The sequence below is a fragment of the Manihot esculenta genome, chromosome 16 (assembly GCF_001659605.2).
Source record: "Manihot esculenta cultivar AM560-2 chromosome 16, M.esculenta_v8, whole genome shotgun sequence".
Lineage (NCBI taxonomy): Eukaryota > Viridiplantae > Streptophyta > Magnoliopsida > Malpighiales > Euphorbiaceae > Manihot > Manihot esculenta.
In genome coordinates, this window is record NC_035176.2 from 31,585,249 (window position 1) to 31,602,300 (window position 17,052).

Genomic DNA, 17,052 nt, shown 5'->3' on the forward strand with positions numbered 1-17,052 from the left:
ACCAAATTATTAGAGCAAAAATAAAGGCTATGTTAAATAATTTCTGAACTGAAATTGCATAAATTACTCATCGACTTTTCAGTTTTTAAACTTGAATCGGATTTAAAATTAATAAAAAAAATTTCAACAGGGCCAATATTTTTTTTAAGTTTAATTTATAAATTAAAGATATATAATCAATGACTTTCAATTTAATAATAATACGATTTTTTTTTACTATAAATTTTTGTATTCATAATTAAATTAAATTAATTTAAAATAGAAGGGGTTTTTGAAATTCTCATTCTCTTATTTAACTAGGAGTAAATAAATGAAGTAACACTTTATAAGAAATGTAAAAACTTCCCTTATTTATTTTTTATTTTAAATAATTTTTTAAAAATTATTTTCCTTATATATTTTTAAAAAATATAATATTTTAAATTAAATAAAACCGACAAAGAGAGTTATTGATTCCGTATTCTATTTGAACAGAGTTATTTGTGAAAGTTAAAGGACGAGCGAGTCTAGTTTGTTTTGTACAGGAACTTTCCTCTTACTGAGAACAAAAATTAAAAATTAAAAGAAACTGGGGAATAAATTAAATTGCTTCTAGAAGCCTCGTCTTTTCTTTTAAACAAAAAGAAAAATAACGGAATTAATTTCCTTTATTTATTATGCCTGTTGGATCTTTTCTCATAGCACTGGGCCAGCGAGCCGAAATACCTAAACGAACAGTTGCAGTAATATGAAAACAAGAAATCCAACAGCAATGGGACCATATACAAGTGTCAAAATTTTGTGATTCCACGCCCGTTGATGAAATTATGCACCAACACTGAATTTTTTTTTTAATATAAAATTTACTTTCATTAATTCATCATTCAATTTTTAAAAATATATTAAAATATACATAACCCTTTACACTTCAATTGAAATGTAAACCATAATCATTCACTAAAGCAATAAATTACTTAGCCATACAGAAACCGACAACAACCTGCCGTTCTTTGCATCAAGTAAAATTTTATAATATATACGTTTTCCACGTGATAGTAGTGGAAAAAATAATATCCTAAAAAAGGACTCGTGTATATTAGTCAATTTTAGAAGAAATTTATACCAAAGTTGCATGGAAATTATCCAACAGATCATTTCTCCCATCTTCAGTAATTTTGAATTCAAATTATAATAATTTATTTAATTTATTGTATAATCATTTGAATTAAATAGTAAATAATTATATATAAAAGAAATAAAATTATTTATGCATGGTGGATGTGACCAATTCATCGAATTAATTAATAATTATTGCTCTCATAATTTATTGTTATATTTACAAAATGCTGAAATAAAGATGTGGTCTAAATGTGTACAAATTTGTATGAATCGTACCCTTTTCATAAATTAAAAAAGGAAAAGGGGTAGTAATGCAATATAAGAAATTAAAGCAAATCCATCAGTATCAAAGGAGCGCTATATATATGCTTACTTCTTTTAATAAAAATCACATGCATCGCTTTTTAGATTTTTCTTTTACATGCAAATACAGCTTTGCTTCTCTCATACTGGGATTGGACCAGGTCGGAACCGGCTTTAAGATCGAATACTATGATCATGGATACGGTCCGATTTGAAAATCAAATTAATTTTAAAAATTTGATAAAAGTAATATTTTCAAATTGAATTATAATTTGATTTTAAATTATAATATTTTTTATTAAAAATAAAATTTCATTCGTTAAATTAATTAAAATTAAACCAAATAAAATTGAGTATATTACTTTTTCAGTCATTGGTTGTTAATTTCTTTCTCTCCTTGTCATTTTTATGCTCTTATATAAACTGCAATAATTGGGAAAAGTTCCGAAAACTTATTTTGACTTAAATATTATGAATTTAATATATTAAATTTATGTAAATTTTATAATATTTATTATTGATATAGCATAAAAATCGTATAAAATAAGTCATAAATTAATATTTAAAAACAGAACTATATGATAAGGGTATTATCAGGTAATACTCGGTTTGATTGACCCAAAAAAAAGATTTAGATACCGTAGATCTTATCTCTTCATTAAAATTCATCCTCTCTTCTACAGAGCGAGACGGTAAGAGAAGCTATTATTAGAGAACGCACATCAACAATCCCCATTATATCTATAATTTCAGAATTTTATATTTACTAGATAATGTTAGTTGAATTTTTAAAAAATATAATAATTAATTTTATTTTTTTAAATAAAAATAAATGAATATAAATATCAAAATATATATTTTTATATAATTATTCTTGAATTTAAAATATTACGTTACACTTATCTTTGTCGCCATTGTTTTCGTAAGCATTAACCACCTTATTTTTTTACAAATTAACTAATTACAGCACAGTTTCACTCATTTCAGCCGCATCAATTATATTTTAGATCGATAATCGAAAGAAAATACTCAAAAGAAATTACAAGAGAATGAATTTTCCTTAAATGTTCGAAAGCAATTAGTAACTTCAAAACAAAGTTTGAAATTTAATTTTCAATTAAATTTTTACCCTCCATTTGGCATATTTAATTTCTTTAAAAAAAATAAAAAAATTATTATAAAATTATACATAATTCAATTTTATTAAAAAAATTAAAATTAAATAATAACAAATTCTTCTTAAAATAAGAAAATTGAATTAAATGATTATGAAATTTTTTATTCCAAACAATAGGTAGATTAGTATTTTTCCATTTAAAATATTTTTATAAAGAATTTTTATTTAAAATATATAGCCATTAAAAAAAAAATTCTACGATTGGCCCAAAAATTGAAATTACAAAGGGAACTAAACTATTCATATGGCTATTAATTAATGAAAAGTAATTATCTTTGGACATAGAATATCAAAATTAATTATCACAAACTATATTTGATAAAGACATTGTGTATATCAACCTATAATTTATTATTTCAAATTGAAGTGCTCAGCACGCCACCCTAAATTAAATGTGGAAAATTATACGTTACAATCTCAACAAATAGATAAATTATAATTATATATTAAATCACAATCCAATAAAAATATGATATTTTTTTAAATATTTTACACAAATGTATTAATTTATTGTATTATGTTGTATGCTGACGTTGATACGGAATAACCAATTCTAACTAAATTATGTTGTATGTTAATCTTAACATGGAATAACTAATCTTAAATTTTATGGTAGATTTAGACCGAACCTAATTTTTATTATCGATGTTCGATAAAAATTCACGATGATTTTTTAAAAAAAATTTCAAAACCAACGATTTTTAAAAGTGTGATGAGAGCCACAGATTTAATAACAAAATTCGAAGTTAAAATTTCACCTTTAAAAATTAATTTTACATTTTAATTATTTTTTTAAATATTTTTATAATTTTACATATTATTTTTTTTTTATTATAAATAGCATTTCTTGACCGTTTTAAATAAATTTTTTAATTTTTAAAAAATTTTAATAAAACTTTTCGATTTCTAATTTTCCATTTTTCTTATATTGTTTTAGTTAAACGATATCGTTTAAAATTCATAAGACATGATATTATAATTTTATTATATAATTTATTGAACAAATGGAATTAAAAGTTTACAAAAGGAACCATAGTGAACTTAATAAGATGTTAATAAAATTTTAATTTAATTAGTGATATTAAAATTAATTTTCCAATTTAAATATATTGAATTTGAGTAAAAAAGATAATTGAGGCGTAAATTATTGGTGGTCCATCTGCAGTTAAAGCAGCAATATTGAAGTCATTATCTTTGGTTTGGTTAGTGTTATGTGTTAGCAAAGTATGGTTGGCAAGGCAATTTTGTTGGTGTTGTGATTAATAATAGCTAGCTTGATTTTCCTTCTCATGGTGGGCACTGTTGCTTTAAATATATAGCTTTTACAATTTCAATAATGTTTTTGGTGGGCCCCTTTTCCACTCTCTTTATCTCACCTGTACACTTCCATTTTCCCTTTTGTTGTTTTCCTTTTCACATGTATAATTAGTCCAACATGATCAACAATTATTATTTTTTAATTTATTTTTACATTTTAGATATTTCTCTTTTGAAATTTGAAATGAAGTAATATAATATATATATATTATAAATATTTTAAACACTCCTTCCTTTGAATTAGTTTTTGAGATCAGTTAGAACTGATCAAATTTAATAGATAGACATTAACTAACATGCCTTGCCCTTTATTTTAAGGAAATGCACTTTGTGTTTATCTAAAATTGACCCTTCTAAATTTAAGCATTAATTCATGTATTTAATAAATAATATTTTTATATATACTTATTATCTAGACTTTAAGTCTATTTTTGAGATTATCATTGATTTTTTTGCACCCTACACATTAATAAATGGATAAAATATTTCCATGAAAAATATGGAAGCTTAATTATTATTTTTCAAAAAATATATTTCATCTCAACGAATAAACATTCTTTTGATATTTTATTACATTTTTATATGTTGGTATTAAAAATATATATATTCTAAATTGGCCGCTAGGCCTAGTTAGAGCAAACCCACCGTGAAGAGGATAGGGCAGGGCTACTTATGGGTTCAAAAAAAATTGACTATGGGCTTTAAAAGAGGGGACCAAGCCCAGTCAGTTACTGGTTGTGCTGGTGTTTCCACTATAATTAATTTAGTTTATTAAATTTTTTACTTTTATTAATAATTTATTTAATTGTTTTAAATTATGATTAATTTTATAATATTATATGATATATACACATAATTTTATTCTAATTATTTATTTTTTCAGTACGTTTGTGATTTTCAAATTATGAATATTATTTAAAATAATATTAATATTACTTTATAGAGATAATATTAGAATATATTATAAATATTTAATACATCAAAAGCATATAATTTTTTTAATATTTTAAAATGATGAAAATTGATAATCATATAATTTAATTTAAACCCAAAATTTTCTATATAATCAATATTATTATATTTTTATTGTTTTTATGATGAAATCTTTTTTTTTAAAAAAATTAGAGAAATTATTATTTTTTAAATAATTTAAATTTAATTTTAATTATAAAAATATTTTTTATTAATAAATTTTTAAATGTCTAAACATAAAAAAATGTAGAAAATATTTTTTGTAGAATGAGCATCGTAACTGGTTTATGGCCACGATATGCTGGAGGGTACGGTGCCGTTATTGCCTTCTACATAAATATGGCCTCTTTTAGAAGACTTCTTTGGCCTGTGAAGGGCATCTCCGGCCAACCAGGTTGCGTGCGTTACTGTTCTGGGTTTAAAACACCTGTTGCTAACATTAATGGCGAGGCCATGAACTGGACCAAGCAGAAACTGTTGTCCATTTCTCGAACGGAGATGGTGTTTGGCTATTCTATCATAGATGGAAATGTTGGGTTCTAGGATATTTGTCGACTGTTAAAATTGTGGCTAAAGAAGATGGCTGTGAGATTGAGTGGAAATATGAAGTTGAGCCTGTAAATGGATGGACATTAGAGCACTTGGATTCTTTTATCAGCTCAGGTTTGCAAGTTAAGGCAAAGAAAATGGCAGAAGCTCTCCAAGATTGAGCCCTTCGTTCTTATATTTAAACTACTGGTAAATGGCTTTGTTGAAGTAGGTTATTAAAAAATAATTTAATTGAGTATTTATAATTATTTAATGTGTTATGATGAAATATTAAAATTCAGTCTTATGTTTTAAATATTATTACGCATAGCAAATAAATCCATTACAAGAAATGAATTATTTAAAAGAAAAATATTGAAAACTTCAATTTTTTTAATTTTTTTTTTTTATGATTGCTTACAAAGTCCCTGCTTATTTTGATATTTAATATTTATATAAGAAAAATTTTAGGTATAGATACAGAGTAAATATTATATTGGTCTCTAAAAATAAATTTTGGCTCCACTACTTTATAATATAAATTTTTATATGAAACCCTATTTAAATTCAGGTCATTATATATCAACAAATCTCTTTATAATATAAACTTTTATATGAAACCCTCTGTTTTAGGTTAATAGTAAATTTATTTAACAATTCAATATAATATAAATTTTATAATTTTTATTTAATAACAAACCAGTTCAACCTCGTTTCAACTTTTAACACTTGAGGCTCTATCTTCAGGAACACATACGTGCATAAGACTTTGGTGTTAGGCGAAACCCAATTGGAATCTTTGGAAAAAAGAAAAAAAAAACCAACAAAAACTGAAACCTCATAAGAAATAAACCTAATTAAGCAGTTTTTTTTTGTTTTCTGTCGTCAATTGGTGCTTTGTTGATGCTCTTTTTAGAGGGTCCATAAACCTATAATTAATATAAACGGGAAGATCATTTCCATGATCCAAAAGTCAAACCATCCTCATCCAAATAAATTCCTATTGAAAAAAATCAAATAAATTCCTATGTAAAATTTCTATTTTTTTAAAATAAAAAATTTTCAAATTAAAAAAAAAATATTTTATCTCAAAAAAAATCAATTGATTTGAACTGTTGTAGAATCCATCATTCCAAAAAAGAGCACAGAAACTAAATTTCAATCTGATCACATGGTATCCCAAGGATTCAATTTAAGTTCAAAATTTTGGGTGGCAGCCAGAGTCCGAGTTCACCGTTAATTTCAAGTGCAAAAATCATAGAAGAACAACAGACATACAACTATAAACAACTACAAATGAATTGCACAATCATTTCCACAGTTTCTCTCGCTAAGATAATACACAACTCTATCAGTACAAGTGTTGGCAGTTTCCAGGGCCTTTGTCAGCTCAAATCTTCAGTCAGCACGTTAATATCACCTATGAAACCAAGATCACCTGTACAAGGCCAACCGAAAGGAATGGGCATCCGGCGCAAAAGATGCATTGACGATCAAGCAATTTACTCACAACTGGTCGAAAGCTCAAGCAAGGGCTATCCTTGGGACCAAAAGCTTCTGAGCCAGAAAATGTTTCATTCTCCCCTTTTCCGTATTTCCAAATCTAAAATATCTATAAGTTGTCTTCGATTTCATCCGGTACATGAAGCTTTTCAATAGCAGCCTGTTATAATAAAGTAGAAATGAGAACTGTTGAACAGAATAATACCCTGCACTAATACAAAAGTCCGGTTGGGGGGGGGGGGAACACATTCCACACCCAAATTCAAACGTTCAGAATTTTAGAATTGTGTGAAGTTAAATAAAAAAGGCAAGATACTGTAGTTCTACAAACGCAACCACAATAACTGCAAGGCATTCATCCAGTTTGATTAGAATGACAACTGATGGAAACTCAAGCTTAAATATTTCCAGCATATAAATTCATTCTCTGACCAACATATTGCCTAATAATAATAAGACCCTGACCAGTTACTTAGAGAACTTTATATACTTTTCAGTTGCTCAAAAAAATTGAAATGGAAATTACCTTAATTGTAGCAACATCAGTTGCAGATGGTTTCAAATCCAAAGCAAGACCAAAATGAAGCATTGCCTTCTCATGCATGTTACGCCTCTTATAGATCTTACCCATCAAAGCATACACGCTGCTTTCACGTGGGGCATACTCTTTGAGCTCTTCTAGTACTTCAAGAGCTTCATCAAAACTTTCCAAGCTCACAAGTATATTAGCCTTTTGATACATGGGAAGAGGATTCTTCTTATCAGCTAAAATTGCCCTCTCCATCATCTCTAGAGCTTCCTCGTTTTTCTGTAGATAATACAAAATAAATTTCAGACAGCTGTAGATGATCATGAATTATGCATTCCAGCATGTAAAAATCGATATACCAAGTGGCTTGACCTTTAAGGCATGCAAAGCTGTCCCAAGATAAGACATTATAACAGAAGAACATGGATTTATTCGAAAAGCCATCCGGAAGTGATGCTCAGAAAACTCAAACTTCTCTTGCCGAAGATAAACCATCCCAAGGCCATACCATGAGTTATAATGTCTAGCATCAATCCGTAGAGCACTCTGGTAACTCTTAATTCCATTCTCAAAATCCTCCAAAGCTACATATCTGCGGCAGAAATCAAATTACCAGGAAAAATATATAAATGTATAACAAGTGCAAATCAACTGTCAAAATACAGAAGATTTTACCCTTCAACAATTTCACACATTAGTTAGATCACGAGGGAGTGGAAGAGGAAGTGACTTACTCATGACCACAAAGAGTGTGTGCATATGCAAATCTTGAATTAAGCTGCACAGCACGCTGAAAATTTTTTAGAGCAGTTTCGTGATCTTTTTGCAAGCTATAGCAATTTCCCATAGCACACCTGCATGCCCATTCAACAGAAACAAATTCAAAAAAAGAAAAAGATGACGATCAATGATCATTATTCATTAGATACGTATCACAATGCAGTTGCAACCAGTCAACAAGCAATAGTAGAGCTAGTATGCTGAACCTTGGTTTTTTAGAAAAAGAACAGGGGGGGGGGGGGGGGCATCCTTATTATGTGTATCTATGATATATTAAATAATCTTGTAAGATTATCAAAACTTCAAAAACTTGACTTTATGTTTTTTTTTTAATTTAAGAAAAAAAGAGCAGCTTATGCTTTCTTTTAAAAAAATTTAAATGGACGCTTTATATCTATATATTATTTTAAAATAAAAGATAAAGAAAACTCAAATAAAAAACTAAAGGGTGACACAACAATATAGAGAGATTTTACTAGACATGATCTACCATGATTGTGGAGCTAAGCGATCAGTTGATATCAATTCTTGAGCCAAGTAACTTAACTGCATGTCTTCCTTCAAATGCTGCAATGAATGCAAGAACAAATTTTAGTGAAGCGAGTAATTGAGATACCGAAACTAGCATCCTCCGTGCATCAAGCATGACAATCGAAGATAACTGCTTAAAGAGAGTACTCTAGAAAAAACGTTCAATGTCATCTGGATTTTCCAATGGTTGCTAGATTACAATGAGGGTAACAAGCTATAGCTCTATAATGATGCAGCAGGGAAGGTGAAAAAAAAGAAGAAAATATTGGAAAAGAGGAGGGGGGGTGTTGGGGAGGGGGCAAGTATTAAGCTCTGAAGCTAGAAGGAAATACAACATACTGTGAAGCACTTTTGTACACAATGCGCAAGGAGTGACATCATGAACCAATTCCAATTATAGAGCATTTCTGCCTCTTTCCCCATCAGAGGCACAGATGGAGTCAAAATAAGAACAGCTATATTATTATTGACATAACTTCCAGAGGAAAAAGGATCAACAGAACTCACATATAGAACAGTTGAATATATATCCAATCCTTCTAAACTGTAAGGCGATGCTCGACGGGAAAGACTGAAAACTCTAGCAGCTTCCAAGTAATCTACTAATTCAAAATATGCTTTCCCAACCTGCATAAGGACATGCCAAGTAGCATGCAAACTGTGGATAAGAATAAATTATAGTACTAAAATCATTTGGGGATACAATGTATGAGAATAGAGAGGTGAAGTAGAAGCTGTAGCAGTTTTCCCACCATCTAATCATGACATAATATTGAAACACATTTTATGGTGAAAGCAATAAAATGGAAAAATATAATCAAGTTGTAAATAAATCAGAATGAAAAAGGGAGAAACAGAATTAAGTAAATAAATAAATCAGAAAGAATGAGGGAACAATCCATTGAATTACAGAAAGGCAATTGATTTGAATAAATTTTTATATTTTTACACAAAATCCCCCGGGAAACAGAAAGGATTAAAGCACAACAACTGATATTACCTGGGAAAGAACCCAGCCTGTGTTATAGTGCTTGTGCGGTAGTTTCATATAGATATCCAGCGCATCCTGTCATACAAAGAAGCAGCACGCCTGAGACAACCATTAGTCCAGGAAATAATACTAACCTAGGTTTTCTAGTGGCCTATATTTTATACCTGGCACCTGTACAAGCAAGAAAGTCTGTAGCCATCTCCAAGAACTCTCAAGAGGCCTAATATTTCTAAAGCACCACTTAAAACTCTTGAGGCACTCATGACAACTCCACCAATTGGTATAGATGCTGCTTCAGTTTCAAGAGATCTAGCATCACCAGGGGGTGAGGAGGTAGAATTTGTTGTTGCAATATTTGCATTCGAATCATCAAACGTCTCGTTGCGTATTCCTTAGTAAGAGAATTTTAATTTTTTTTAAAATGAAGGGATAAATTAATGACTCCAAAACTATAAGCAGGAAAGTAATATTATGGAAGAAGAAAAAAAGCAGCTACAAGAAGCCAGGATATCCTATGCTATTAGTACATTGAAAGGGAAAGGAGGGGGGAAGAGAAAAAGATGGTGCTTGTCAGTGCACAGCACTCGGCTCATACAGAATGGGTAAGCCAGTCATTCTTTTCATCCCTATCTTAGCACATGTTTGATTGCTTAGAAGGTCAATTAAAATTAGACTTGTAACTTACAGTGCATGTAACATCAAAGAAAAGCCAAAATCTATGGAATCTGGGACTTGGGAGAGTTTTGTGCAGTTGTGAATTAAAGCAACTACTAGTATAGGCCAGTAAAAAAAGTCACTTTCTTATGCTATTACAATTTTGCAAAAGAAATTCTCATCTTCTTCAATATTAACACAGATGCGTAAATACTCAAATTAGTGAAACACAAGAAGATCTTTACCTTCATCACAATTTTCATTGCCCCATGACTGTCCTTTACGAATTGTCACAGACCTTAGAGCAATAGAGCTCAATTTAGAACCACCAAGATGCTTAGAAGAGTTGCTAATTCCATTCGCTGCCACCAATGTGGCACTAGCATTTGAGTTGGTTCCTGCTTCAGCTGCAAGTCTTGTACTTCGTCTAGGGCCAGAATCAGAGAACAACCTCCCAGAAATCTGAAAACAAGTTAGGGAAACTTATTCTGAGATGCGGAAATAAAAACAAAAGAAAATGCCATTTAGTACGGAACAAATGGATATATTAATCACAAGTTTCACAAACTAGGTAAAGATGGACATCTCGCAAATAAGATACCACAAAAATAACTGGTCAAAATAACCACAAACTATTCAATTGAAGGAACCGTAGATTATAACACAAACCCTAGAATGCATAGATAAAATCAAACACCTGCACTGAATTAGTCTAACCCAAAAAAAAAATGAAGATAAATGAACAGGTTCAACCAGGAGACCAGAGTTGCAAGACACAAATAGCCAATGAACTGATGGTTACATCAATCAACAAAGAAAACAGTCTAATATTACCTATAAAGACAAGTTAAGCAAAAAAAATTCCACTGCCAACAAATTTCAAATTTAGAGAAAGCACAGGTAAAACATACAAATTTTCAAGGTTATATATTTGCTTCCTATCCAAAAAGAGACATTGTATTATGACAAGATTTGGAACTGTAACTTTTCTTGCCAGCATCTGAATGTAGAAGCTAACAAGATTATTTGCACTCAAGGCACACCTAATATTCTAACAACAGTTTGCAAAAAACATAAAATTTTGTGCATCACTAGATATACAACACCATTCTATTCGGAGTTCAACAAATAATTACAATTTCTAATGAAGAAAAACATATTAACAAGTAACAACATAAAAATTTACATGGATCAGAAGATATATTGGAGGCAGGAGGGAGGAGAAAAGCAGAGAGATTAAAGTTTTAACCTTCCGTAATTTCCCTTCATCAACAAATTTTCTTCGAGGGGCTTGAATATTGGAGTTCACAATTGACTTCGGGGAGTTATCAATACCAATTATGCTAGTATTAGGATTATTTGGCTGTGCATTTCGACACAAAGGTGGCGGGGCAACACCTGACAACTGCAAAATGTAGAGGATCTCAGACTAGTAGTTAAACTGTACTCTGGGAAAAACATAGAAAAGTTCAAGGCGGCCAATATAAGCCTTCCATACAAAACCAGATTAAAGAAATAAAAGTCTATGACATGAAGTTATTCCAATTAATAAGAGATAGGAATCCTCTTTATAAGATTAGGAGCAAGTTGGTCATTGCCCCAAAACAAAAGGTACCATATTAACTTACCTTAAAGTAAACATAGAAAAAAAAATGCAAATATTAACTGATGATTTGACACAATTCATGTTGTCGTACCTGTGTGGTCATTGGTGAAGGAGTATTATAAAATGATAAGTTTGGAGGACCCCCATTACTAGGTTGATTGACAGGTCCTCCTAATGGTGCAGCTCCAGGAATATCTCTAAGGTTATTGCCTTGAGCATGCTTCAACTGCCTTGGACTAACATCTTCTGAGCTAAAGTTTCTAGTGGAGAGTAAATTGCGATCCTCATTGGACATATGCATATTTTGCGAAGCTAATGCATTGTTTACATACTGCTTTTGAATGCAAAGTGCAGCGGCCTCACCAAAAAATGCAGTTGTCTCTTCAGCAGCACCTAGAACATTCAAAAAGAGAAGGCTTTTACTTAGGTCAGTCAGAAATTGAAGAAAATGTATATATATGCACTAGAAATTGAAACCACATTTCTCAACTGGAAAGAACTTTCAAATTCAGACACAGGACTGAAAAGAAATAGAGCGATGTGGGTGTTCTTAAACAGACCTAATATGCACAGCTCCTCATATGCAGCCCAGAGTAAAGGATCTATAGCCAAAGCCTGCTTGAAGTGCTGAATGGCACTTTTCCTTCTATCAGTACACCTGAGATTCATAAACTTTGATAAATGAGGACCTAATATATAAATATATGGCACATGATCTAGAAAGCATTAGCAATTTAGCATATAATAGATCATATAAATCAAAGGCTAACCTATAGAAAAAAGCCAACCTTTGGTGCTTTTGCCAATTATAGCCGATTGTTCTAATTTTATCAGTTTTAGCATAATTTTAAATATTTGTGTTAATGTTAGACACTGGTTAAAATTAAGAATTAAAAGTTGCTAATATGACTGCTCATATGGCATTGGCAACGTTATTGGATATATGATGCACAAAGTCTGATAATAAAAAAAAATCCAAACCATTTTGATTTTTTTTTTTCATTTATAACCGAATTTTAGTTTCACTTATAGCCAACTAACTACATTTAACCAATTAAATTAAAATCTTATTACTTCATTCAATAAAATTATTATTTTATTTTACTTTTTTGAAATCAACATTTATTTTGCTTAACATAATTAAAAAAATAAGATTTCCTCTATTTTTCAAAATATTTTTATAAAAAAAATTATTTATGAAATTGAAAATATATAATTTTTTTTTCCAAAATTAGAAATTTACAAATAAGTTCTATAAATACATTCTAAAAAAAGAGGAGATAGATATGTTTTATTATACAATTAAAATGAATATTAATTTTATAGTATTAAGCAATAAAATACTAATTTTGAATCATTTAGGTCAAAATTAATCAATTGGTTATAATTGAAACAAACCTATAAAATTAAGATATAATTGACAAATATTGAAAATATTGGTTTTTTAATTATTAGATTTTATGACACATTAACGACTATAAGTAAAATAATAATATAATATGCAATGTCAGCAGCTCCAATTTTTAATTTTGACCATGAGCTACAATTAAAAGGATTGGCTAGAAGCCTAGAATTGACAAATGACGAAAAGGTTTTGACTTTGTTTACAATGTGACCTATATCAAATAACATAAATAAAAGATTGCTAATGATTATGCTGGTTCAGAATTTCAAACAAGATGCTATGCTCACAACATATCATTTCAAGAAGGTGTCAACAATGGTATGAATAGAATTATTTATTGTTACAAGGTTTTTCAGGATGTATATACTGTTCAACGGCTTGGAAAAGGAAAAAGAATAGTTCAACACAATTATATTTCAGCAACCAGTAAAATCTCAAGCAGCAACATGATTCTGCCAATAGCTGAAGAAATATTCTAAGGTAATGAAAAGGGAGGTTGATACGTTACTTATCTTCTTTTTTTTTTCAGTGAAATGCAAGTATAAATCTATACATTGTAAGGGTGTAACTTGCACTTAAAATCTATCAAGCAAAGGAACAGAATTATGAGGGTTAAAACAATATGTATAAGAAAAGGGATGGGCAACCTATGGATAAGCCCAAGCAGGTAATGCCCAGCTGCACCATTTGGAACCTGCAGAAGGAAGATAGACAAAAATGAGCAAGTGTTCCTCATCCAGGAAAGGACCTCAACGAGCACAAACTAATCCATGGACTTGTGCAAACAATTAAATTGTGAGGAATCATTTTCTCCTTAGTACAATTTGTACACACAATATAAAAATGATAATGAAGATCTTAAAATCTTTTCGGAGAAAAGCATTTATAAATGGTAAATTGCAGGTAAGTGTCTTCTATGTGAACAATCTCGCATATACCTCTGCATTAGGCTCATTAGCAGGACAAAGTACTGCTTCAGCTTCATTTAGAATGTCCATCTGAAAGCATGATATCGCAAACAAGTAGCGGGATTGAGCCATTTGTGTGCCTTCAAGTAATAATGGACAAAAAAGAAAAAAGATGCATAAATTAAGCAACACTTTTATGAACCAATTGCAACAGAAAAAAAAAAATGATAAATTGAAACAGGGAAAAAGGTCAAAGACAAGATAAGATTATTTGGAGTCACCAAAAAGCTGACAAATGGTAACACGAAAACACTTATGGTATATTACCTTTTAGAATATGATATGCTGAGTAAGCTTGATTATTTTGCAAATAACATCCAGCTAATAACTGTAAATTTGTCTGCATGTAGGAAACTCTGGTCATCGAGTAATCAGGCAAACTAAGTAAAATGAAAAGAAAAATAAATGAGTGAGTTTTTCTTGCATAGAGCTGCATCTTTCACTAAGATAACATAATCATTCAGCAGTACAAACGTTTGAGGAATAATGTTATGTAATATACTGACAGATGCCATTCCCAAAATGGGATCACAAATGAACATCTATTATCAACTAAAAACAATTTTGCTATGTTATATTCAGAAAATGACATCGCCAGATTTGCTAGATGTTGCAGAGCAGTAAGTACCCTGTCAGGTAAACCCTCCAAGAAAAATTTCTTTGGTTTCTCAACTCACCAAATATTTCTTAACTTCAAACACGGAGTTAGGGCTTCAAAATGTCAAATTAACAAAATAAACAAAATTTCGTAGCAGCATTTGCAAAGCACACATGATGTAGTGCTTCTAGAAGCAGCAGATACTAGCTACAATGAAACCTTTTCTTTTTTTGGTCAATGACCCAGCAAAACAAACTTTGTTGAATTTATAATTATAAACAATCTTTTCAACTTTGTCAATTACATAAGTTCTTTCAAAATTGGTTTAGAATTCAGAAAACACATGTGCTAAGATTCTCAAATTGCAATAAGACATGTTTTATTCGAAAAAGTCTTCATGTTTGCATTTATAGGGCATGAGTTAAATTTGTATAAAAAAAAATAGGAAAAAGAGAAATCTGATCTTTTCATTGCATTTTCTCCCATTAATGCTTAGTGAAAATTTTGTTAAAAAAATGTATATTGTGTCAACCATTTGGGAGTTCTTGCCCTATCCTCTTCAAGTTACAAGTTTGGCTCTGGCCATAATCAATCATTTTAGTCGGACTATTTTCTTTTTCCCTAAAATTCCAAAAAGTAAATAAATGAAAGGAATTAAGGCTGCTTAGAGTTCCAGGTCCCAAATCATTTAGTCCCTTGGTTGCCAACCTTATCCTGACATTTTGACTTTCTAGCAACTAATAAGATTATCCATGCGTTTACAACCGGTACAATAAATAAGTAAGAGCAGTATTGTTTGTTTCTAATTTGAATATATTTCTAAAAGGAAAATTATTATCAGATCCCTAAACTTTTAAAAAAAATTACTAATTCATCCCTATTTCAAAATTATTCAAGTAAAAGGTCACAGTGTTCTATAAAACTAAACTGTTTAATCCTACTATAAAAAATAACTATTAATCAATTTGTTTTACTCTGACCAAGGGAAAAAACAGTATGGATAGGACTAAATAATATACTAAACAGTAAACAGTTTAAATATTAATGAAGTTTAACGGTTTTTTTACAGAAATATTAAAGAGTTTGGAGTTAATTGAGTTGTTTTGAAACAGGAACAAACTAGTGAATTTCTTAAAATCATAGGGATCTGATAGTAATTCTCCCTTCCTAAAAAAAGGAACTTAAACCCACCCAGCTAACTCCGATGCTTGTGCCGCGAATGAAAATTGAGCCATTATGAAAGAATTTCCAAACTAATCAGCGGTATAAATAGCTAAAAGCATTAAAAACACCTGAGAACATGATCTTTCCGGTTAAAATTATGCTCATTTTGTTTCGCCGAGAAACAGTAAGAATAAGAAGCCCAGCAAGTAAAAATAAACATCTACCTACTGTTCCTTGAGAAAAGAAAATCCCGTTTTAATTTCCTGCGATTTCTCAGTGGCCAAACAGAATGCCCCAAAATTCTTTTCAAAAAAGGAAAAGAAAGCGAAAAATCGGAAATTTAAGGGACTAGTACCTCAGAAGGGAACTCGGCACATAGACGCTCGCACATAAAAATGGCGTTTCGGTGCATGAAATGACGGAGACTGTTGTTTACACAGTCTACCAGTATCGCTTCCATGGCAGCGATTCAGGGAGAGAGAGAAAGGGAGACAACAAGAAAGAGGGATTTTTTTCGCTTCGGGGGCTCTTTGGGTTCAAAATGGAGCGGCACGTGCTACCTTTAGTTTCAAATAATTCTCACGTGACTTTTAATTATTCTAGCCCTTTGGAAAATAGAGAATTATTATATTCAATTGTTTACCAATAAACTATTTAATTAAAATATTAAAAAAATTACTGTGCTTCATCGATGTTAATGAAATTTATTAGTTAGTATTTATAATTTTAATTTTAATTAAAATATTTTTTATATTTTCAAAATATAATTATTACATCCTCATTAATAACTATTAATATATTTTCTATTTTACAACAAAAATTATTAATATATTTCATTAAATACACATGAAAAGTCTTAAATACTCTCACCTAATCTATTCCCTTTCTGGCTTTGATTCTCTCATCCTACACAATGATTCTCCAATTA

At 30.0% G+C, this 17,052-nt stretch overlaps 1 protein-coding gene and 1 pseudogene across 4 annotated transcripts; one reads left to right on the plus strand and one right to left on the minus strand.

The window, feature by feature from the left end:
* The first annotated feature begins 5,202 nt into the window (after positions 1–5,202).
* Positions 5,203–5,731, plus strand: LOC110603311 (annotated as a pseudogene).
* An 816-nt stretch (positions 5,732–6,547) lies between these two features.
* Positions 6,548–16,657, minus strand: LOC110603899 (cell division cycle protein 27 homolog B). Of its 4 annotated transcripts, none has more exons than XR_002486195.2 (16): positions 16,480–16,657; positions 14,630–14,702; positions 14,333–14,442; positions 14,042–14,088; positions 12,550–12,647; positions 12,081–12,382; positions 11,633–11,788; positions 10,629–10,845; positions 9,894–10,120; positions 9,739–9,804; positions 9,246–9,365; positions 8,698–8,774; positions 8,162–8,281; positions 7,787–8,019; positions 7,425–7,706; positions 6,548–7,058 (listed from the first exon to the last, which is right to left on the minus strand). XR_002486195.2 is itself a non-coding variant. In XM_021741897.2 (16 exons), the coding sequence occupies exons 1-16, from the start codon at positions 16,582–16,584 to the stop codon at positions 7,008–7,010; spliced, it is 2,271 nt and encodes a 756-aa protein (XP_021597589.1). In that variant the 5' UTR covers positions 16,585–16,654; the 3' UTR covers positions 6,548–7,007. The 4 variants fall into 4 exon arrangements, 3 of the variants coding, with proteins under 3 accessions (XP_021597589.1, XP_021597590.1, XP_021597591.1); XM_021741897.2 differs by having other exon boundaries at positions 7,800–8,019; positions 16,480–16,654; XM_021741898.2 differs by having other exon boundaries at positions 7,800–8,019; positions 14,630–14,742; positions 16,480–16,618.
* Between the last annotated feature and the right edge of the window lie 395 nt (positions 16,658–17,052).

Excerpts from the sequence above, each read along its gene's own strand:
- LOC110603899 (XM_021741897.2), bottom strand. The coding sequence starts at position 16,584 with ATGGAAGCGATACTGGTAGACTGTGTAAACAACAGTCTCCGTCATTTC. Across the intron at positions 14,443-14,629 it reads AGCATATCATATTCTAAAAG|GCACACAAATGGCTCAATCC; the intron begins GTAATATACCAT and ends TATTACTTGAAG. Across the intron at positions 9,366-9,738 it reads CAGGCTGGGTTCTTTCCCAG|GTTGGGAAAGCATATTTTGA; the intron begins GTAATATCAGTT and ends GTCCTTATGCAG.